Raw genomic sequence first — 23,234 nt, forward strand, 5'->3', positions numbered from 1 at the left:
GCCCTGGGCCTGGTTCGGGAGCCCCTGGCAGCCAAGAGGAGGAGGAGGAGGAGCTGGGACTGGTCGAGGGTGACCCGGGGTACGGTGCCATTGAGGACCAGGAACTGGAAACTATCAAAACTCGAGTCAGGGAGATGGAAGAAGAAGCTGAGAAGCTAAAGGAGCTACAGAACAGAGGTAGAGAAGCAGATGAATACGAGTCCACCTCTAGGCAATGCTGGCCTAGTGATCATGTCATTGAAGAGAAGATGGAGGCTGATGCCCGTTCCATCTATGTTGGCAATGTGGACTATGGTGCAACAGCAGAAGAGCTGGACGCTCACTTTCATGGCTGTGATTCAGTCAACCGTGTCACCATACTCTGTGACAAATTTAGTGGCCATCCCAAAGGGTTTGCATATACAGAGTTCTCAGACAAAGAATCAGTGAGGACTTCCTTGGTCTCAGATGAGTCCCTATTTAGAGGAACGCAAATCAAGGTGATCCCAAAACGAACCAACAGACCAGGAATCAACACAACAGACCGGGGTTTCCCACGAGCCCGCTACGGCGCCCAGACCACCAACTATAACAGTTACCTCTCTCGATTCTACAGTGGTTTTAACAGCAGGCCCCAGGGTCGAGTCTACAGGGGCCGGGCTAGAGCAACATCATGGTATTCCCCTTACTAAAAAAGTATTAGGAGAAGAGAGAAGAAAAAAAGAGGAAAGGAGGGGAAAAAAAAGAATTAAAAAAAAAAAACAGAAGATGACCCTGATGGGAAAAAAAAACATTTTTTTAAAAAAAGATATACTGCGGAAGGGGGGAAAATCCCATAACTAACAGCTGAGGAGGGACCTGCTTTGGGGAGTAGGGGAAGGCCCAGGGAGTAGGGCAGGAGGCTGCTTATTCACTCTGGGGATTCGCCATGGACACGTCTCAACTGCATAAGCTGCTCCCCATGTTTCCCTGCACCATTTCACCCCCTTGGGTGCTGCTCAAGGGTAGGTGAGTGTGGGTGGTAGGAGGTTTTTTTTTTTTTTTACCCAGGGCTCTGGAAGGACACCAAACTGTTCTGCTTGTTACCTTCCCTCCATCTTCTCCTCACCTTTCACAGTCCCGTCCTGCCTGCTCCTGTCCAGTCAAGTCTACCACCCACCCCAGCCCTCTTCTCCGGCTCCCTGCCCCTCCAGATTGCCTGGTGATCTATTTTGTTTCCTTTTGTGCTTCTTTTTCTGTTTTGAGTGTCTTTCTTTGCAGGTTTCTGTAGCCGGAAGATCTCCATTCAGCTCCCAGTGGTTCCAGTGTAAATTCCCCTTCCCCCTGGGGAAATGCACTACCTTGTTTTGGGAGGTTTAGGAGTGTTTTGTTTTTCAGTTTTTTTTTTTTTTCCTTAGGGAATGAGAAGTGGGAACAGGGAGGTGAAAAGTGTATTTTGGTTTTTTTAGCTCATTTCCAGGGGTGGGAATTTTTTTAAAAATATGTGTCATGAATAAAGTTGTTTTTGAAAACTAAAAAAAAAAAAAAAAAGAATGCCTAAAGAAACCAATGGGTAACTTGTAATTTTCCCACACTTAGCACATACAATTTGTGATTGCAATTTTTGTTTGTAGAATTTATGGTTTGTAATGTTCTAATAACATTGGGTTAATCCAAAGCCTCTGTTAAAAAATAATCTCTGGGCTGGGCGCGGTGGCTCAGGCCTGTAATCCCAGCACTTTGGGAGGCCCAAGCAGGGCCTGAGGTTGAGAGCTCAAGGCCAGCCTGACCAACATAGAGAAACCCCGTCTCTACTAAAAATACAAAATTAGCCAGGTACGGTGGCGGGCGCCTGTAATCCCAACTGCTCGGGAGGCTGAGGCAGGAGAATTGCTTGAACCCAGGAGGTGGAGGTTGCGTGAGCCAAGATTGTGCCATTGCACTCCAGCCTGGGCAACAACAGTGAAACTCCGCCTCAAAAAAAAAAAAAAAAAAAATACACGAATCTCCACACTGACCCCTATCAGAAGCTTCAGAAAATCCTTGAACTATCTGACCTATCTCCTACACTCCCTGCTTATGAATGCCCTAATTTAAGCTCATCATAAAGAAGCTAAAATATTTTCATTTAGCTAGTAACTCCAATTACTTCTTTTACATATCCTTTGCTAGATTGTATTCCTCTGTCTATCCTTTTGTTAGTGCTCCCCAGAGCCTAAATGTCAGTTCCCTTCTCACTTACTATTTAATTCAGCATTCACTTGTTTATTCATTTAATAAATGTTTAATGACTATGTACAATGTGTTCAATGATGGGAATATAAGGAAAAATAAGACAGACTTCCTGCCTATGAGACTTACTGGTTTAGGCCAGGCACAGTGGCTCATGCCTGTAATCCCAACACTCTGTGAGACTGAGCAGGAGGATTGTTTCAGCCTAGGAGTTTGAGACCAGCCTGGGCAACATAGCAAGACCTCACCTCTACAAAAAAAAAAAAAATCAAAAATTAGCTGGCCGTGATGGCATGTACCTGTAGTCCCAGCTACTCGGTAGGCTGAGAAAGGAGGATTGCTTCAGCCCAGGAGGTCAAGGCTGCAGTAAGCCAAGGCTGTGCCACCGCACTGCAGCCTAGGTGACAGAGTGAGATCCCATCTCAAAAAATAGAACAAAAAAATAAAATAAAGATAGTTGCTGGTCTAGTCAAAGAAATGACTTGAAAATAAATTATTGCAAGACAGAGAATAAATGCTTTAAGTATTTATGGATGAAATGATACAAAAGCTGAAAATATATACTAGATTGACCACATGCTAACAAAGTGTTGAACTGAGTGAATAGCACTGAAGTTTATTTCCTCTTTTACTTCTGAATGTGTCTACCAATTTCCGTAATAATTTTTAAAAAACTAGAGTATTCGTATAAATAGAGAAATATATTGGTTGCCATAAATTATGGAGGAGCTACATATGAGATACAGATGCTCCTTGACTTATGATAGGGTTACATCCCAATAAACACATAATCAGTGGAAAACATCATAAATGCATTTACTGCAGACAGCACAACACAGTATGCTATAAGCTGTTTTACAACAATTGAATCTGCTTACTGGGGCCGGGGGTGGTGGCTCACACCTACAATCCCAGCACTTTGGGATGCTGAGGTGGACAGATCGCTTGAGCCCAGGAGTTCGAATGTGACGAAACCCTATCTCTACAAGAAAAAAAAAATACAAAAATTAGCTGGGCGCACTGAAGCACACCTGTGGTCCCAGCTACTTGGGAGGCTGAGGTGGGAGAATCATCGAGCCTAAGGATATTGAGACTGCATTATGCTGTGATTATGCCACTGTACTCCAGCCTGGGCAACAGAGTGAGACCGTCTCAAAAAAAAAATAAATAAATAAATTTCTTACAATTATGGAGGCTGAGCAGTCCAGGGTCAAGGGGCCTCAATTAGTAAGAGTCTTTTTGCTAATGGAAACTCTGCAGAATACCAAAGTGGCTCAGGGAATCCCGCGGTGCTTGCTCAGGTCCCTTTTCGTCTTCTTATGAAGCCACTAGTTCCACTCCCATATTAACCCATTAATCTATTAATCCATTCATGAGGACAGGGTCCTCCAGATCCAGTCACCTCTTGAAAACCCCACCTCTCAATAGTGCCACATTTGGGCATTAAGTTTCAATATGAATTTTGTTTTATTTATTTATTTATTTATTTATTTGAGACAGGGTCTCGCTCTGTCGCTCAGGTTGGAGTGTTGGCCAGGCTGGTCTTGAACTCCTGACTCCAAGCAATCTGCCCTCCTCAGCTTCCCAAAGTGCTGGGATTACAGGCGTGAGCCACTGTGCCCAGCCTGTCTCTAAGAGTTTCACTCTGGTTCAGCAACTGCCTAAGTTGCACTGCTGTTCTGAAAGCAGTCACTTTAAGCAGAGGTGTTGGACACTGGATGATACCTAGAGGAAGCTGGGAAAATGAGTTGCACAGGCAGTAATTGTTGTACGAATTCAGAGGGGAAATAAATTTATCCAGATCAGGAAAGTCAAAGAAGGCTATTCTCGAGGAAGGTGGTGATGACTGTGCCCCTTTTGTATCGACCTTGTGTGTTTGATCCTTATGCCTATTCCTGGATGGAAAAAGAACGGGCTGATGGTCAGTGAATACCCTGGGGTGGTTTCCCACCAGAGTTAAATTATGCTCTGGGCTTATTTTAGCTGTGGAACCTGTGCTAAAGACGACTTCTAGGTGGGAGGCCTCACCACTCAGAATTGGCTCTGTGTGGGCAGAGAGCAACCCCTAGTGGGCTTGTGGAAAGCACACTCTGAAAGCCACTTTTCTTTTTCCTTTTTTTTTTTTCTTTTTGAGACAGGGTCTCCATCTGTCACCCAGGCTGGAGTCCAGTGGTGTGATCATAGCTCACTGCAGCCTCGATCTCCCAGGCTCAAGGAATCCTCTCACCTCAGCATCCCAAGTAGCTGGGACTACAGGTACATGCCACCATGCCTGGCTAATTTTTTTTATTTTTAGTAAGACGAAGTCTATGTTGCCCAGGCTGGCCTCAAACTTCTGAGCTCAAGCAACCTTCCCCCCTCAGCCTCCCAAAATGCTGGGGTTACAGGCATGAGCCACCACGCCCAGCTCACTTTTCTTTATTCTGACCAAAATGAGGTGTTGCGTTTATTTTGTTTTTGCCTATGATATGGGCCTAATATGGACCTTAGCTAATGAGACAACAGGATGGGGGATGTATCTATTTCCCCAAATCCTTAAGGTGAGAAATAAATTCATTCTCAATTTTTTTTTCTGTAACCAAATATATATGATTATTTAATGCCCTTTCCTCTGTGCTCTGACACTTAAAGAAGATACTGCTATAAGAATTAGGTCTGAAATTAGGGCAGTAATTAAGAACCTACAGAAAGTGGAGTACTTCGGGACCTAAATTGAGGGCAAGGCATTGATGGGGTATTAATATGAGGGTATAAATATAGGAACTCATAATAAACAAGCTTCTTGGAGAGCATCTCTGCCATATCATTTACTCGGAAATACTGATTCATGAAGAAATGGATGAGTGTGGTGGCATTAAGACCTGTAGTTTTACTCACATAAGGTTGAAGGGGATGAGACCCCTGGTTTATCTAGCATTATAACCATATTACAGAATTTTTGCCTTCTCCAGCAGAATACTAGAATTATTAAGAAGACATAGTAGCTTCTATCACTTAATGAGTACTGTCTATGTGAGAAGGACTAATAAGTACTATGCATGCCTTCTTTCATTTAACCCTGAGGTTAAACATTTTTTCTGGCCAGGAGCTGTGGCTCACGCCTGTAATCCCAGCACTTTGAGAGGCAGAGGCAGGTGGATCACTTGAGGCCAGGAGTTCAAGACCAGCCTGGTCAATATGGTGAAACCCTGTCTCTACTAAAAACGCAAAAATTAGCTGGGCGTGGTGGCGCACGCCTGTAATCCCGGCTACTCGGGAGGCTGAGGCACAAAAATCGTTTGAACCCAGGAGGCAGACGTTGCAGTGAGCTGAGATGCACCACTGCACACTCCAGCCTGGGTGACAGAGCAAGACTCTGCCAAAAAAAAAAACAAAACAAAAAACAAACGACAAGTTCACAAAGATTAGAGGGAGAAATGGGTTTTGCCTCCTGACCTCAGAGACTAGACTCTTAACCATTCCTCTTTTTCTTTCTTTTTTTTCTTTTTTGAGACAAGAGTCTTGCTCTGTTGTCCAGGCTGGAATGCAATGGCATGACCCTGGCTCAATGCAACCTCTGCCTCCTGGGCTCAAGCAATTCTCCTGCCTCAGCCTCCTGAGTAGCTGGAATTACAGATGTGTGCCACCACGTCTGGCTAATTTTTGTATTTTTAGTAGAGATGGGGTTTTGCCATGTTGGCCAGGCTGGCCTCGAACTCCTGACCGCAGGTGATCTACTCACCTCGGCCTCCTAAAGTGCTGGGAATACAGGCGTGAGCCACCGTACCCAGTCCTCTTAACCATTTCTCTAGCTGAGTGTGACTTTGTCTGCCTTTCTCTCCAGTTTTGTGATGTCTCTGTTTTTCAGGAATGGAGGTTCCTCTGCTGCTCTATAGCCAGAGACCCAAAGTGAGAGCCATGTTTCTTGATTCAACCCTGGAAACCTTCTATGATAATTTTAAAAAAATGACTAACCATTTATTGAGCACCCATAATATTTTAGCACCTTTGATACAGTAGATCCAGACCTTATGACAACAGTGTAACACAAATACCTATGTGTATGAATGGTTTTTAATCTTTTTGAGCTCACCAAAAGATTAAAAAGCCTTTTGTGAGATACTGGTGACAGCTCTGGATCTTCTTTCCAGAAAAATTCAGTTATGCACATATACATAGTATTGTACACAACTTCAGAAGAGGCTTCTAGGACCTACTGAAGCCCATCCTCTAGTAGTCCACAGACTCCAGGGTAAGAACTCTTGACTTATACAACCCTTTGCAGCTGGGATTACAAAATGGTGCAGTTGCTCTGGGAAACAGTTTGGAGGTTCCACAAAAAGTTAGTTAAACATATGAGTTACCATGTGGACTCAGCAATTCGGCTCCTAGGTACAGACTGAGTATTCCTTATCTGAAATGCTTGGGAACACAGGTGTTTCAGATTTCAGGTTTTTTAAGAATCTGAAATATTTTGGAATATCTGCAAATATGTGAACATCCCTAATCCGAAAATCAGAAATCCAAATGTTCCAGTGAGCATTTCCTTAGAGCATCAAGCAGGCATTCAAAAAGTTTAAAATTTTGGAGCATTTCAAGTTTTTGGATTTGGGATGCTCAATCTTTATATACCCAAGAGAAATAAAAACAAGTGTCCCTTTCTTACTTGCCCAAGAAATAAAAAAAATTAAAATTAAAAAAAGCAAATGTTGGCCGGGCGCGGTGGTTCACGCCTGTAATCCCAGCACTTTGGGAGGCCGAAGCGGGTGGATCACGAGGCCTGGAGATCAAGACCAACAGTGAAACCCTGTCTCTACTAAAAATACAAAAAATCAGCCAGCCATAGTGGCACGCGCCTATAGTCCTCGCTATTTGGCAGGCTGAGGCAGGAGAATCACTTGAACCCAGGAGGCGGAGGTTGCAGTGAGCAGAGATCGTGCCACTGCACTCCAGCCTGGGCGACACAGGAAGACTCTGTCTCCAAAAAAAAAAAAAAAAAAAAAAAAGCAAATGTCCACACAAAAGTTTGTACAAGAATGTTCACAAAATGTTCACAGATGCATTATTTGCATCAGCCAAAATTACAATCTAAATGTCCATCAATTGACAAACAAAATGTGGGGCATCCATACAATGGAGTATTACATGATAAAAAAAAAAAAAAAATGAGGTTGGGCACAATGGCTCATGCTTGTAATCCCAGCACTTTGGGAGGCCAAGTCAGGAAGATTGCTTGAGCCCAGGAGTTTGAGGCCAGTCTGGGTAACATAGTGAGACTCTGTTTCTACAAAATAAAAAATTAGCTAGGCATGGTGGCATGCACATGTGGTTCCAGCTACTTGAGATGCTAAGATGGGAGGATTCCTTGAGCCTGGGAGGGTGAGGCTGCAGTGAGCTGTGACTGCGCCACTGCACTCCAGCCTGGACAACACAGTGAGACCCTGTCTCAAAAAAAACAGGAATGAAGTACTGATACATGTTTTTTTTTTTTTTTTTTTTTTTGAGACGGAGTCTCGCTCTGTCGCCCAGGCTGGAGTGCAGTGGCCGGATCTCAGCTCACTGCAAACTCCGCCTCCCAGGTTTATGCCATTCTCCTGCCTCAGCCTCCCGAGTAGCTGGGACTACAGGCGCCCGCCACCTCACCCGGCTAGTTTTTTGTATTTTTTAGTAGAGATGGGGTTTCACCGTGCTAGCCAGGATGGTCTCGATCTCCTGACCTCGTGATCCGCCCATCTCGGCCTCCCAAAGTGCTGGGATTACAGGCGTGAGCCACCGCGCCCGGCCCAATACATGTTACAATATGGATGACATGTTAAAACTGATCACTTTAGCCAACCAGGCGTGGTGGCTGATGCCTGATTTAATCCCAGCACTTTGGGAGGCCGAGGCAGGCAGATCACTTGAGGTTGGGAGTTCAAGATCAGCCTAACCAACATGGAGAAACCCCATCTCTACTAAAAATACAAAATTAGCCAGGAAGGTCGGGCGCGGTGGCTCAAGCCTGTAATCCCAGCACTTTGGGAGGCCGAGACGGGCGGATCACGAGGTCAGGAGTTCGAGAACATCCTGGCTAACACGGTGAAACCCCGTCTCTACTAAAAAATACAAAAAACTAGCCGGGCGAGGTGGCGGGCGCCTGTAGTCCCGGCTACTCGGGAGGCTGAGGCAGGAGAATGGCGTAAAAACCCGGGAGGCAGAGCTTGCAGTGAGCTGAGATCCGGCCACTGCACTCCAGCCTGGGCGACACAGCGAGACTCCGTCTCAAAAAAAAAAAAAAAAAAAAAAAAAAAAAATTAGCCAGGAGTGGTGGCGCATGCCTATAATCCCAGGTACTTGCAAGGCTAAGGCAAGAGAATCGCCTGAATCCAGGAGGCAGAGGTTGCAGTGAGCCGAGATCGCGCTATTGCACTCCAGCCTGGGCAACAAAAGCAAAACATCATCTCAAACAAACAAACAAAAAAAACTGACCACTTTAAATGGATAAATTGCATAGTATGTGAATTATATTTCAATAAAGGTGTTTAAATAAAAGGTTATTTCTGAAATGTGGCCAGTGGATCCAGCAATTAGGATGTAGCTGGTACTTCAGCAGAAGACAAGTGCAGGGTTGTGAGGCGTAAACAGCAAGTGAAAAAGTGGAGAAGGGTATATGGAGCATGGTGGTTAAGAGTACAGGCTCTGACATTAGATATAACTGGATTAACATCTCTACTCTGTCATTTTTCTTTTTTTTGAGACAGAGTCTTACTCTCTCACACAGGCTGGAGTGCCGTCGTGCGATCTTGGTTCACTGCAACCTCCACCTCCCAGATTCAAGTGATTCTCATGCCTAAGTCTAGTGGTGGCTCTTGCCTGTAATCCCAGCACTTCGGAAGGCCAAGGTCAGTGAATCACTTGAGGCCAGGAGTTCAAGACCAGCCTGGTCAACATAGTGAAACCCTGTCTCTACTAAAAATAGAAAAATTAGCCGGGCATGGTGGGGCACAGCTGTAGTTCCAGCTACTCAGGAGGCTGAGGCAGGAGAATCGCTTGAACCCCAGAGGGGGAGGAAGTTGCAGTGAGCCAAGATCATACCACCACACTCCTCCAGCCTGGGTGACAGAGACTATCAAAAGAGAAAATCAGCTGGACACGGTGGCTCACGCCTGTAATCCCAGTACTTTGGGATGCCGAGGAGGGCAGATCACCTGAAGTCAGGAGTTCGAGACCAGCTTGGCCAACATGGCAAAACTTCATCTCCACTAAAAATAAAAAAATTAGCCCAGCATGGTAGCGCATGCCTGTAATCCCAGCTACTCAGGAGGCTGACGCAGGAGAATCACTTGAACACAGGAGGCAGAGACTGCAGTGAACCAAGGTCGCATCACTGCACTCCAGCCTGGGCGACACAGCGAGACTCCATCTCCAAAAAAAGAAAATCACATATGTAGGTTAGAAGTGCCCCTAAAGGTAAAGTAATCTTCCTCCTTTTTTTTCTTTTTTTTTTTTTTTTTGAGACAGAGTCTCACTCTGTCACCCAGGCTGGAGTGCAGTGGCCGGATCTCAGCTCACTGCAAGCTCCGCCTCCCGGGTTCACACCATTCTCCTGCCTCAGCTTCCCGAGTAGCTGGGACTACAGGCGCCTGCCACCTCGCCCGGCTAAGTTTTTGTATTTTTAGTAGAGACGGGGTTTCACTGTGTTAGCCAGGATGGTCTCGATCTCCTGACCTCGTGATCCGCCCGTCTCGGCCTCCCAAAGTGCTGGGATTACAGGCTTGAGCCACCGCGCCCGGCCTTTTTTCTTTTTTTTTAATACATGTGCAGGATGTGCAGATTTGTTACATAGGTAAACGTGTGCCATGGTGGTTTGCTGCACACATCAACCCATCACCTCATCATTAAAAAAACATTTTTTAAAGCTATTTAAACACTATAGGCCTGCATGTTCATCTGGAAAATGAGGGTTATAACAGTACCCATTTTAAAGATTTCTTAAGGTGAAATAAAGAAAATCATGGGCCGGGTGCGGTGGTTCATGCCTGTAATCCTAGCACTTTGGGAGGCTGAGGGCAGATCACGGGGTCAGGAGTTCAAGACCAGCCTGGCCAACATGGAGAAACCCCGTCCCTACTAAAAATACAAAAATTAGCCACGTGTGGTGGTGGGCGCCTGTGATCCCTGCCACTCGGGAGGCTGAGGCAGGAGAACCGCTGGAACTCAGGAGGCGAAGGTTGCAGTGAGCCGAGATGGCGCCACTGCACTCCAGCCTGGGCGACAGAGCAAGACTCCATCTCAAAAGAAATAAAATAAAAAGAGGTAATATAAGTTGGCCCAGAAATATAGGAAAGAAAGGCATCCCAGAGAGAGAGCAAAGACTGCAAAGTCATGAAGAAATGACAGGGGATATTTTGTGAAATATAATGCTGAGTGTGGCAGGGGTTGATAGTGGGTATGGGAGCCAGTCATTGGAGATGGAAAGTAGATAAATGGGTTGGGCCTGCTTCTGAAAGGTTTTAAAATTCACATAGTACTATCCCATGTTTACAGATGAGAAAACTGAGGAGGGTATGAGAAGTTAAATAACTTGTCTATGGTAACTCAATTAGTAAGTGCCAGAGCCATGATTTACACTCTATCTGTACTCTGAATCCCTACATTTATATATGTGAATCTGTGCTCAAGGACGCAAACGGAAACCAGAAAACCTTATCCTTTACATGCAGAAGCTACACTGTTTCCTCTTTTTAAGACATAGCAACAGGCCAGGTGCAGTGGCTCATGCCTGTAAACCCAGCACTTTGGGAGGCCGAGGTGGTCAGATCAGTTGAGCTCAAGAGTTTGAGACCAACCTGGGCAACATGGCGAAACCCCGTCTCTACCAAAAAAATACAAAAATTAGCATGGCATGGTGGCAACCACCTGTAGTCCCAGCTACTCGGGAGGCTACTGGGCAACAGGAGTGAAACCCTGTCTCATAAGGGGAAAAAAAAAGACAAACAGATTTCTTCCCCTTTGTCTTCTCAGTTTTTGAGCAAAGTGAACATATAACGGCGCCTCTAACAAATTTGTAGACCAAATAGAAGATTCAGATACAGCAAACATAGTCCCAAGTGCATACCCTACACAGGTTCCATCCACACTGAATGTCCCTCTTTTCTACTAACCTAGGACCACCTCTTCCACTACTTTCCATGGAACTGTTTCATTGCAACGGACAGACTCCAAATTCTCCAGAGGATGTAAGAATTAAACAGTGGGAATAAAAAGAAGTGACATTAGGCTGGGCGCAGTGGCTCATGCCTGTAATCCTGGGAGGCTGAGGTGGGTGGATCATGAAGTCAGGAGTTTGAGACCAGCCTGACCAACATGGTGAAACCCTGTCTCTACTAAAAATACAAAAATTAGCCGGGCATGGTGGCGCGTGCCTGTAATCCCAGCTACTTGGGAGGCTGAGGCAGGAGAATCGCTTGAACCGAGAGGCAGAGGTTGCAGTGAGCCAAGATTGTGCCACTGCACTCCAGCCTGGGCAACAGAGAGAGACTCCAACACCCACTCCCCGCAAAAAAAGAAGTGATATTTATTAAATGACTGAAAATGTGCATTACCTGATTTTCATACCCACAAATGAATGCACAAATACACTGTAGTCCTCTCAGTCCAATCTAGTCTGAATTTAGGCCCAGTAAGGAATAAATAAAGATCTGAACAGTGACCTTTGCAATCACAGAACATTTGATTCTTACCATTGTAGGTTGCACTATTTTTCACAATTAGCTCCAGATGCTCTCTGAACTCTTCCCGAGATGGATAGAGGCGTTTACGCACATTTTCGCGGAGAGTTTGTAGGTCCATTGGCCGAGTGATGATTTTGTAGTAGTCCTTTACAACCTTTGCATTGACTGGAGTGTGGAAAGGGTATGTCTGCAAACAAGGGCCGGAACCATACATCAGCAAAGAACATTTGCCAGAGCCAATTCCTGAAGATTCTCACATCTTACCTATCTACCTGGCTATCAACTCTGAAAGGAATCTTTCTAGGTGGAGCAGGTCTGTTTCCTCTACTGAACTGCTTAAACAAACAAAAAAACTAAATCCCCAAAAATTAGGCATTCCAGTTACCTAAATCTATAGATTACTGCCCTCTACTGGAAATCACAGACAGAACAAAGGGCTTTGACACCCCTACTATAGATATCCAACGCAATGAACTCACATTCGGAAGATCTCTCATGTCATTGATGATAGACTCCAAGATGGATGACAGCGTCACCATAGGATCTGTGCGGCGCCGGTGGATGGACTTATGAGGTCTCTAAGAAGAAACATGAAATCAGAATGCTTCCTCAGACCAAAAAAAATCCACATTCTGTCCAGGCACAGTAGCTCATGCCTGTAATCCCAGCACTTTGGGAGGCCGAGGTGGACGGACCACTTGAGGCCAGGTGTTCAACACCAGCCTGAATAACATGGCGAAGCCCCATCTCTACTAAAAATACAAAAATTAGCTGGGTGTGGTGGCACATGCCTGTAATCCAAACTACTCAGGAGGCTGAGGTGGAAGGATCACTTGAACCTGGGAGGCAGAGGTTGCAGTGAGCCAATATCACACCACTGCACTCCAGCCTGGGTAACAGAGCGAGACTCTATCTCAAAAAAAAAAAAAAAAAAGAAAAAATCCGCCAAGCACGGTGGCTCACACCTGTAATCCCAGCACTTTGGGAGGCCAAGGCGAGTAGATTGTGTATCAGCTGGGCATGGCAGCTCATGCCTATAATCTCAGCACTTTGCGAGGTGGAGGCGGGCAGATCACCTCAGATTACCTGCGGTCAGGAGTTCAAGATCAGCCTGGTCAATACGGCAAAACCCCATCTCTACTAAAAGTATGAAAATTAGGTGGTGTGTGCCTGTAATCCCAACTACTTGGGAGGCTGAGGCAGGAGAATTGCTTGAACCTGGGAGGTGGAGGTTCCAGTGAGCCGAGATCGTGCCACTGGACTCCAGCCTGGGCAACAGAGTGAGATTCCGTCTCAAAAAAAAAATCCACATTCCCTAACTAGACAAACATATTTTAGAAATCTTATAATGAACAGTACACATAATTCTCAGGGCAAGGCAAATGGAGAATCTAAGGCTGTCAGAGCCATGGCATATACGGTTAGGGGAATCAATGAGAACCCACCTAATCAGAAGGAAGCAATGCACATACTCACATTCAAATAGTCACAATGAACAGTGGTTCCAACTCTCCGTTTCTTCTTTGGAGGAAGCTGCTGTTTAGGAAATTTGAGAACCAGAGATTTTCTGCGAACCTCATCCGCACTGTAATCAAAACACTTTAGTAAGATACAGCCCCTATTTCTAGTTCCCAGGGAAAAAAAACCAACTGTAATAAAAAAAAGTCCAAGGTACCTAAGCATGAGCTTAGGGAGGAAAAAGCCAAACCAAAGGCCAGACATCCACCTTCAGATCAGGCAAGCCCTCATAGGCTCTCCAAGTTAATAAATAACTAGGCAAGTCACAACTTTACCTCAGTTTCCTATTGGGAAGATAAGGAAACCAGGCTAAAGAATTTTAAGAATCCTTCCAGTTCCAACATTCTATCTTTTTCTTTGAGACGTAGTTTCACTCGTCTCCCAGGCTGGAGTACAATAGCGCAATGTCAGCTCACTGCAACCTCCACCTCCCAGGCTCAAGTGATTCTCCTGTCTCAGCCTCCCAAGTAGCTGGGATTACAGGAGCCCACCACCATGCACAGCTAATTTTTGTATTTTTAGTAGAGGCAGGGTTTCGCCATGTTGGTCAGGCGAGTCTCGAACTCCTGACCTCAGGTGATCCACCCGCCTTGGCAAACCAAAGTGCTGGGATTACAGGTGTGAGCCATCGTGCCCAGCCCCAGCATTCTATCTTAAAAGGCTAGGAAACCTAACTCATTCAGAATGGAAACAAGAAATTTAAAACTGGTTTGAAAAAAGAAAACAAACTAGTTTGGGCTTCCCTCAATCATTAAAGCTCATTCACCTTCTTCTCTTCCACTTTAAGGGACCATGGTATCACATTTTCTTCTTCTTCATTTTTTAAATTTAAAAACTGCTTTTTCAGTAATAGAGACAGGATCTCACTATATTGCCTAGGCTGGTCTCGAACTCCTGAGCTCAAGTGATCCTCCCACCTCAGCCTCCCAAAACGCTGGGATCATAGGCATGAGCCACCACGTCTGGCCCATCTTCCTCTTCTAATGTGCTTCAAAAAACAATGACTATTACAAATATTAATAATTAAATCAACAAGGATGGAGGCTGGGTGTGGTGGCTCACGTCTATAATTTCAGCACTTTGGAAGGCCAAGGCAGGCAGATTGCCTGAGCTCAGGAGTTCAAGACCAGTGTGACCAACATGGCAAAACCCCATCTCTACTAAAAATACAAAAATTAGCCAGGCGTGATAGAACGCATCTGTAGTCCCAGCTACTTGGGAGGCTAAGGCAGGAGAATCACTTAAACCCAGGAGGCAGAGGTTGCAGTCAACTGAGATCGCACCACTTCACTCCAGCCTGGGCAACAGAGCGAGATTCCATCTCAAAAAATAAAATAAATCAACAAGGATGGGAAAAGGAACCCCAAACTAAACACAAACAGAAATAAATGACTCTAACAGTATCAAATTGATTTCTTAAATTACACACAAAAAAAGAAGTGATTCAAATATGTTTGGAATACCCTAACTATACCTCAGCGGCATGTAGTCCAAGAAAAATAAACTATGAAAAACATCTTGAATCTACTTTATGGGTTTGTTGGTGGTAGTGGTATTATTATAGTAATTCTGAAACTATTTTGTACCTATCATAGGATAGAGTAAATTTCTCAATATATTGATTTCTAAGTAAACATATAGAGAAATTAAGTTATTTCTTGAGAATGGAGACAAATATGAAATGAGGGAAGATGAGGAAAAAAAGATCTATAAACTAAATTGGAGGTATCAGTATAAAGTTATAATTTAAAATACATGTATATCAGCTGGGCATAGTAGCTCATGCCTATAATCTCAGCACTTTGGGAGGTGGAGGCAGGCGGATCACCTCAGGTCGGGAGTTCAAGAGCAGCCTGACCAACAGGGAGAAACCCTGTCTCTACTAAAAATACAAAATTAGCAGGGCAAGGTGGCACGTGCCTGTAGTCCGTTACTCAGGAGGCTGAGGCAGGAGAACTGTTTGAACTGGGGAGGCGGAGGTTACACTGAGCCAAGATGGTGCCACACTGCAGCCTGGGAGACAGAGCAAGACTCCGTCTCAAGAAGAAAAAGGAACCTGGGCTCTTGGAGAAATGGCTGACTCCAGGTATAGGATAGGAAAATTTGAAAGAGAGCTTTTAACGTCTTGTGCCAGAAGGCTGGGATTGGTGGCTCACGCCGGTAATCCCAGCACTTTGAGAGGCCCAGGGGGGCGGATCACGAGTTCAGAAGTTTGAGAACAGCCTGGCCAACAAGGTGCAAACCCATCTCTACTAAAAACACAAAAATTAGCCAGATGTGGTGGCACAAGTCTGTAATCCCAGCTACTTGGGAGGCTGAGACAGGAGAATCCCTTGAACCTGGGAGGCAGAGGTTTCAGTGAGCCGAGATTACGCCACCACACTCTAGTCTGGGCAACGGAGCAAGACTTCGCTGAGACGGAAACAAAAACATCTTGTGCCAGAAAGCAAGGAAGTTCTCAAATATTTATAGAGTCGTTTAAAAAAAAGAAAAAAAAAAAAACAGGATCTGGCTTGAGGGAGTCAAATTTGGGACACTATGTTGGAAAGGGAGAGTAGAAAGCTCTTTTTTATAGAAAAATGTTAGCTAATGTTGAAGAAATGCTAGAATTAGAAAAATTACCATTTTTGAACCCCCACTGAAATAACTGAATAAAGCAATGGTCATCAACTGATGGTAAAACTATTAAAAGATTGTCAGGGAACAGGATATTCACCAACATGTTAATTACAAAGAAAAAACATACTTTATTAAAGGATCTGAGGATCACCACTTTAGCAAGATGATCAAAACAGTGGGAAAATCTGACATTACATGCTTGCTGATATGGTATAGTAAGTATATCACCCAGATATGACATTAAATGTCTTGCCAACAACATTTAATTGGAATCTGATCAATGAGAGCACAGACAATTCCAGAATGTGGAATATTTTGAGACAACTGGCCTGGAATTTTCAAAAAATGCATGTCATGAAAAACATAAATGGGGCTGGGTGCAGTGTCTGATGCCTATAGTCCCAGCACTTTGGGAAGCTGAGGCAGGAGAACTGCTTGAGCCCCGGAGTTTGAGACCAGCCTGGGCAACACGGCAAAATCCTGTCTCTACAAAAAATACAAAAATTAGCCAGGTGTGGTACTGCACGCCTGTAGTCCCAACAACTGTGGATGCTGAGGTGAGAAGATGACTTAAACCTGGGAGGCAGAGGTTGCAGTGAGCTGAGATCATGCCCCTGCCCCTGCACTCCAGCCTGGGTAACAGAACCAGACCCTATCTCAAAAAAAAAAAAAAGAAAAATATAAAAGGTAGGGAAAACCATTCTAGATTAAGAGAGATTCAAAATATATTTAATGTTTGAACTGGGAATGAATCCAGAACTGGGGACAGAGGAAATAAAGGACACTGAGACAACTGGGGAAGACTGAATGAGATCTGAATATTATATATTATTACATTAATGTTAACTTTCTTAGGAGTGAAATATGATGCCTGCAACTTAGTTCCAAATGATTCAGGGGAAAAAAAAAAAAGTTTTAGGTATATAAAGATGAAGCAAATGTGACAAAATGTTAACAATTAGTGATTTTAAAGGAATCATATACTACATTCTTTCAACTTTTCTGTAGGTTTGCCATTTTCAAACTAAAAAGTTAGGAGAAAGAACTTTACAACTTCTTCATTTTATTATCTATTAAAGTCTCTGAGGGCAAGACACAAGTATAAGCACAGTTTCTATGTCTCTTCCATCCTTTATTAGAACACTACAAGGCCGGGCATGGTGGCTTACGCTTGTAATCCCAACGCCTGGGGAGGCCGAGGCTAGAGAATCACTTGAGGACAAGAGTTCGAGACCAGCACGGCCAACATGGCAAAACCCTGTCTGTACTAAAAATACAAAAATTAGGCCGGGCATGGTAATCCCAGCACGTCTGTAATCCCAGCACTCTAGGAGGCCAAGGTAGGCAGATCACTTGAGGTCAGGAGTTCAAGTCCAGCCTGGCCAACATAATGAAACCCCATCTCTACAAAAATACAAAAATTAGCCAGGTGTGGTGGTGTGCGCCTGTAATCCCAGCTACTCGGGAGGCTGAGGCATGAGAATCGCTTGAACCCAGGAGGCAGAGGTGGCAATGAGCCACTGCACTCTAGCCTGGGCAACAGAGCAAGACTTTGTCTCAAAATAAAAAAACACAACAATATTATGGACCTTGCAAATATTATTAAGTATCTAGAAGTAGAACAAGAAGAGATAACTAACATCTACTGAGCATCTACTATATGTCAGGCACTATCCTGTATGCTTTGTAATCTGTCTCATTTTATCTTCTTAACTATCCTGGTAAGGGTGGTTTTATTTTGTAACTAAGGAAACAGACTCAGAAGTTAGGCAGCATGCTCCGAAACAAGTGGTACAACCTAATGAGTGCTATAATTTTCAGTACTGGCAACAATAACTGAGGAAAAGCCATCAAAATTCCTGTTCCTTCAGTTCCATTTCAGAGAACACATCACATCTACCCCCACCAGCCACCAATAAAACCAAACTCAAATGAATCTGTCCCATAGCACTTCCTGCCTGGTATCTCTTACCTCTCAATTAGCTGTTTCCCCAAGACAATTTTGGTCCCTTCAACCTTGATAAGTTCTTCATTATCATTATGAATGACTGTCTTTTCCAACTCCTCCTCCTGCTCTTCTGTCATGGCAACAGGGTTGGAAGGTGGCGCATTTGTTTGATAATAGAGGGGGCAGAATTTGTTAGTCCTCATGTGTCCAATGGCACCACATGCTCCACATTTCAGCTGCAAAAGGAAAAGTATCAAACATGTCAGAGGTAAGTAGGCTGAAACATGTATCAGAGATAAGCAGGCAAGTTGTCCCTCAGTATATGTAGGGGATTTGTTCCAGGACCCCGAGTATACCAAAATCCACACATAGTGAAGCCCATATATACAAAAAGCCAGCCCTCCATATACACAGGCTCCACATACCACGATCCACACATAAGTGGACCCGTGCAGTTCAAACCCATGTTGTTCAAAGCTCAACTATACATACAAGACGGGAAAAATAAAGTCAGCTTAAAAACTTTTGCTCTGGCCGGGCGCGGTGGCTCAAGCCTGTAATCTCAGCACTTTTTCGGGCGGATCACGAGGTCAGGAGATCGAGACCATCCTGGCTAACAGGGTGAAACTCCGTCTCTACTAAAAAATACAAAAAACTAGCTGGGCGAGGTGGCGGGCGCCTGTAGTCCCAGCTACTCAGGAGGCTGAGGCAGGAGAACGGCGTAAACCCGGGAGGCGGAGCTTGCAGTGAGCTGAGATCCGGCCACCGCACTCCAGCCTGGGTGACAGAGCAAGAGTCCGTCTCAAAAAAAAAAAAAAAAACTTTTGCTCTAATAGAATTGTTATGCACTGATCAATCAGAAGCCACTAGACAAAACTGCATGTATGGAAATGACACATGGAAAAAAAATGAAATCCAGAGACTAAACATTGCTTTAAAACTCAGGTAAGAAGAAGAAAGAGAAGATTTTCACTCCCAATTTAAGTTGTAAACTATGAAAATATTAAATATGCAGGAGACAAGCTGTTGGAAGCCTATCTACATTCAGCAGCATAATCAGCCTGCTGGGTGTATTCCCATTCTCTAGTCAAAACAAGAAAAACGTTCGATAACACCGAGTCTCCATCTCAGTTTTGCAGATGAGTAGCTCTGGTATCCTAGACCTTGGTTTCATCTGTAAAATGGGGCCAATACTGTATCACACTTATCTAACGCCACATACGAAAAGGAACATTAAAACACTTAATGACTTCAGTATGCGTTAAGAACAGCTCTTTATATCTGTTGAATACTTTATAGTTTATAAAGTGCTTCCCCTGAATTGCATCATTTAAAACAACAACACTGTGGATATATCATTTTATATTAGAGAAAACAAGTTTGGAGAGGTTAAGGTCACAGACCTATTAAATGGCAGAAACAGAACCTGAATTCAGATCTTCCGTTTCCAAGCTCATGGCTCTTTCCACTGTATGACAACTGCCTCATCTTAGGATGCTTATTACAATCACAGTAGTATCTGTGATCCTAAGTTATGGAAAACAACTTGTATGTTTTACTTTTGTTGCTTCTTTTAATATGTACAATATTTTAAAGGTACATATTTAAAAATATATATACACAACGTATACACACAGACAAGAGACATGAAAGTACATGTTAAAAAACCTACCAAACTTGGGCCAAGAGCAGTGGCTCATGCGTGTAATCCCACAACTTTGGGAGGCCAAGGTGGGAGGATCACTTGAAGCCAGGAGTTCGAGACCAGCCTGGCCAACATATTAAAACCCCGTCTTTACTAAAAATACAAAAAAATTAGCCGGGTATGGTGGTGCACACCTGTAATCCCAGCTACTCGGGAGGCTGAGGCACAAGAATCCCTTGAACCCGGAAGGCAGAGGCTGCATTAAGTGGAGATCACACCATTGTACTCCAGCCTGAGCGATAAACAGAGACTCTGTCTCTAAAACAAACAAACAAACAAACAAACAAAAAACCCTACCAAACCTATCTCAACTCCTAGAAAATATTTCAGATAAAGAATAAGGCCAGGCTCAGTGGCTCATGCCTGTAATCCCAGCACTTTGGGAGGCCAAGGTAGGCAGATCATCTGAGGTCAGGAGTTCAAGTCCAGCCTGGCCAACATGGTGAAACCCCGCCACTACTACAAATACAAAAATTAGCTGAGCATGGTGGCGAGCGCCTGTAATCCTAGCTACTTGGGAGGCTGAGGCAGGAGAGTTGCTTAATGGGAAGGCAGAGGTTGCCGTGAGCCAAGATGGCACCACTGCACTCCAGCCTGGGCAGAGCAAAACTCCGTCTCAAAAAACAAATATTAGCCGGGCATGGTAGCACATGCCTGGTAGCACAGCTACTTGGGAGGCTGAGGCACAAGAATTGCTTACCAGGAGGCAGAAGTTGCAATGAGCTGAGATTGCGCCATTGCACTCCAGCCTGGGAAACAGAGTGAGACTCTGTCTCAAAAAAAAAACAAAAGAATAAATAACAAGCCTGGATTACACCTGTAATCCCAGCACTTTGGGAGGTGGAAGCAGGCAGATCACCAAGTCAGGAGTTCGAGACCAGCCTGGCCAACATGGTGAAACCTCGTCTCTACTAAAAATATAAAAAAATTAGCCAGGCATGGTGGCAGACACCTGTAATCCCAGCTATTCAAGAGGTTCTGGCAGGAAAATCGCTTGAACCCGGGAGGCAGAGGTTGCAATGAGCTGAGATTGCGCCACTGCACTCCAGCCTGGGAAACAGAGTGAGACTCTGTCTCAAAAAAAAAAAAAAGAATAAATGACAAGCCAGGCATGGTGGCTCATGCCTGCAATCCCAGCACTTTGGGAAGCCAAGGTAGGAGGATCACTTGAGCTCAGGAGTTTGAGACTAGCCTGGGCAACATGGCAAAACCCCATCTCTACAAAATATACAAAAAGTATCCAGGTGTGGTGACATGTGCCTGTAGTCCCAGCTACTTGGGAGGCAGAGGTAGGAGGATGGCTTGAGCCCAGGAGGCAGAGGCTGCAGTGAGCCAAGATCATGCCAGAGTGCTCCAGCCTGGGCAACAGAGCCAGACCCTGTCTAAAAAAAAAAAGAGAGAGAGAACAACAGCACCAGATTTGGTGTGGAATTGTCAATATCACCCACATTAGTACTGAGAACACCCCCAAGTAGTCACATCAATTCAAACCAGCTTTCCACAATATACTTCCGTCATTCCCAGTAAAGGAGGATATCAAAAGAGGATGTCAAAAGCTAAAGGAAAAGGTATACTTTCTTCCTTTGCTCCATTAGCTGTAATTATACCACATTATACTTACTTTTAGGTCAGGACGCTCCTTCATTTTCTTGGGCTTCTTCTCAGGAGGACCCTTAAGCTTCTCCTTTTCCTGGTTCCGCTTAAGCCGCCTCAGTTGCTCTTGAATCCTCCGGCGTTCTTTTCGCATCTCTTCCCGATGTTGTTCATCAAAAAGGGCAAATTTTCGACTGAACAATGTGGGCAGCAGAGGAAGGACCGTAAGCAAACCTTAACCAAAAAGGCTATCGTAATAGCTAACATCTCAGGACTACAGTAATCCATTCAGGTTAATATAAAAGGGGCTACATGCCATTCCCATCTCCCTCCCTAGTCGGCCCTCCATTTGCAGAGGTAACTCTCTTAGAATAAGTCCTGAGTAATCTCTAAGATTTTTTTTTTTTTGAGACGGAGTCTCCGTCTGTCGCCCAGGCTAGAGTGCAGTGGCAAGATCTTGGCTCACTGCAACCTCTGCCTCCCGGGTTCAAGTGATTCTCCTGCCTCAGCCTCCTGAGTAGCTGGGATTACAGGTGCGTGCCACCACATCCAGCTAATTTTTGTACTTTTAGTAGAGACGGGGTTTCACCATGTTGATCAGGCTGGTCTTGAACTCCTGACCTTGTGACCCGCCCACCTTGGCCTCCCCAAGTGCTGGGATTACAGGCATGAGCGCCCCGCCAGTAATCTCTTAAGATTTTTGCAAACCAACCAATCAAAATGCAAAGGACTGAAATGGAACAAGACATGCCTTCATCTTGTGGCAAATACTGAATAGAATTTTCCCTGTAATTTGGCTCTATTCAAACCCAATCTAAAGGCAAGATAGTTCTCAATTACAGCAGAGTTCTAGAAATAACTGTGAAGAACCCTGTCACTAAAACTCAAGCACCCACCCCAATCACCATTCCCCACCATTACTATTCTCCCTATCACACTCAAAAGTGGTGAATTAGGCCAGGCGCCCTGGCTCATGCCTGTAATCCCAGCACTTTAGGAGGCTGAGGCAGGCAAATTGCTAGAGCCCAGGAGTTCAACACCAGCCTGGCCAACATGGCAAAACCCCATCTCTACTAAAAATACAAAAATTAGCTGGGCATGGTGGTGCACGTCTGCAATCCCAGCTACTCTGGAAGTTGAGGCACGAGAATCACTTGAACCCGAAAGATGGAAGTTGCAATGAGCCGAGATCACGCCACTGCACTCCAGCCTGGGCCACAGAGCAAGACTCTGTCCTCAAAGAAAAAAAAGGAAGTGGTAAATCAAACTCACATGAATTCCTCATCTTTTGTAGTCCGTATGCGCACATAGGCATCAATGACAGCTGGTTTTCGGACTGTCTCACAGCGAACATACTCTTTCCCTTCTTCATCTCGAAACGTGCGATAAATCTTGAGACAGCGTCCAGTGGCAGAAGAGTTAAGGCTAGTCACGGAAGCTGTGTCATCATCTCTGTGATTGTTTCCTGATGCTGCTGAGCCTGCTGCTGCAAGGTAAGTAGAAAAGATTTCCAAACGTTCCCCTTATCTCCCAAATGATCAAAATGATCATTTTCTTGGGGTTGAGTGGAGATACCAAAACTCAACATGCCACAAAGAAACTATGGTTCTACAAAAAGCATCAAAGTCATCATCATCCCCAAGAATATGCTGATTTGTCCTTTCCTGACCTCATTTTAGGCACTGCCAATTTCCCCACTTTTTTTTTTTTTTTTTTTTTTTTTGAGACAGGATCTCTCTCGCTCTGTTGCCCAGCCTAGAGTAGTGGTGCAATCTCGGCTCACTGCAACCTCCACCTCCCAGGCTCAATCCATCCTTCCAGCTCAGCCTCCTGAATAGCTGGGACTACAGGTGTGTACCACCACACCCAGCTAAATTTTTGTAGAGACGGGGTCTTGTCATGTTGCCCAGGCTGGCCTCTAACTCCTGGGCTCAAGAGATAGGCCAGCCTTGGCCTCCCAACATGCTAG

General features: G+C 44.7%; 1 protein-coding gene and 1 pseudogene across 6 annotated transcripts in view; one reads left to right on the forward strand and one right to left on the reverse strand.

Moving 5' to 3' along the window:
• Positions 1–23,234, reverse strand: part of LOC105476724 (TATA-box binding protein associated factor 1) — a 98,654-nt gene that overhangs the window by 44,759 nt on the left and 30,661 nt on the right. For 5 of the 6 annotated variants that reach the window (XM_071088399.1, XM_071088401.1, XM_071088397.1 and 2 more), the window contains 6 exons: positions 22,538–22,751; positions 21,294–21,459; positions 17,992–18,203; positions 13,359–13,467; positions 12,362–12,460; positions 11,892–12,069 (listed from right to left, as the gene is read on the reverse strand). In XM_071088399.1, the coding sequence (XP_070944500.1) occupies positions 11,892–12,069; positions 12,362–12,460; positions 13,359–13,467; positions 17,992–18,203; positions 21,294–21,459; positions 22,538–22,751 (978 nt within the window). The remainder of the gene's footprint in view (positions 1–11,891; positions 12,070–12,361; positions 12,461–13,358; positions 13,468–17,991; positions 18,204–21,293; positions 21,460–22,537; positions 22,752–23,234) is intronic. The other variant, XM_071088398.1, reaches the window with a different exon arrangement.
• On the forward strand, positions 135–671 carry LOC105476643 (polyadenylate-binding protein 2 pseudogene; annotated as a pseudogene).

Source organism: Macaca nemestrina, chromosome X (assembly GCF_043159975.1).
Source record: "Macaca nemestrina isolate mMacNem1 chromosome X, mMacNem.hap1, whole genome shotgun sequence".
NCBI lineage: Eukaryota > Metazoa > Chordata > Mammalia > Primates > Cercopithecidae > Macaca > Macaca nemestrina.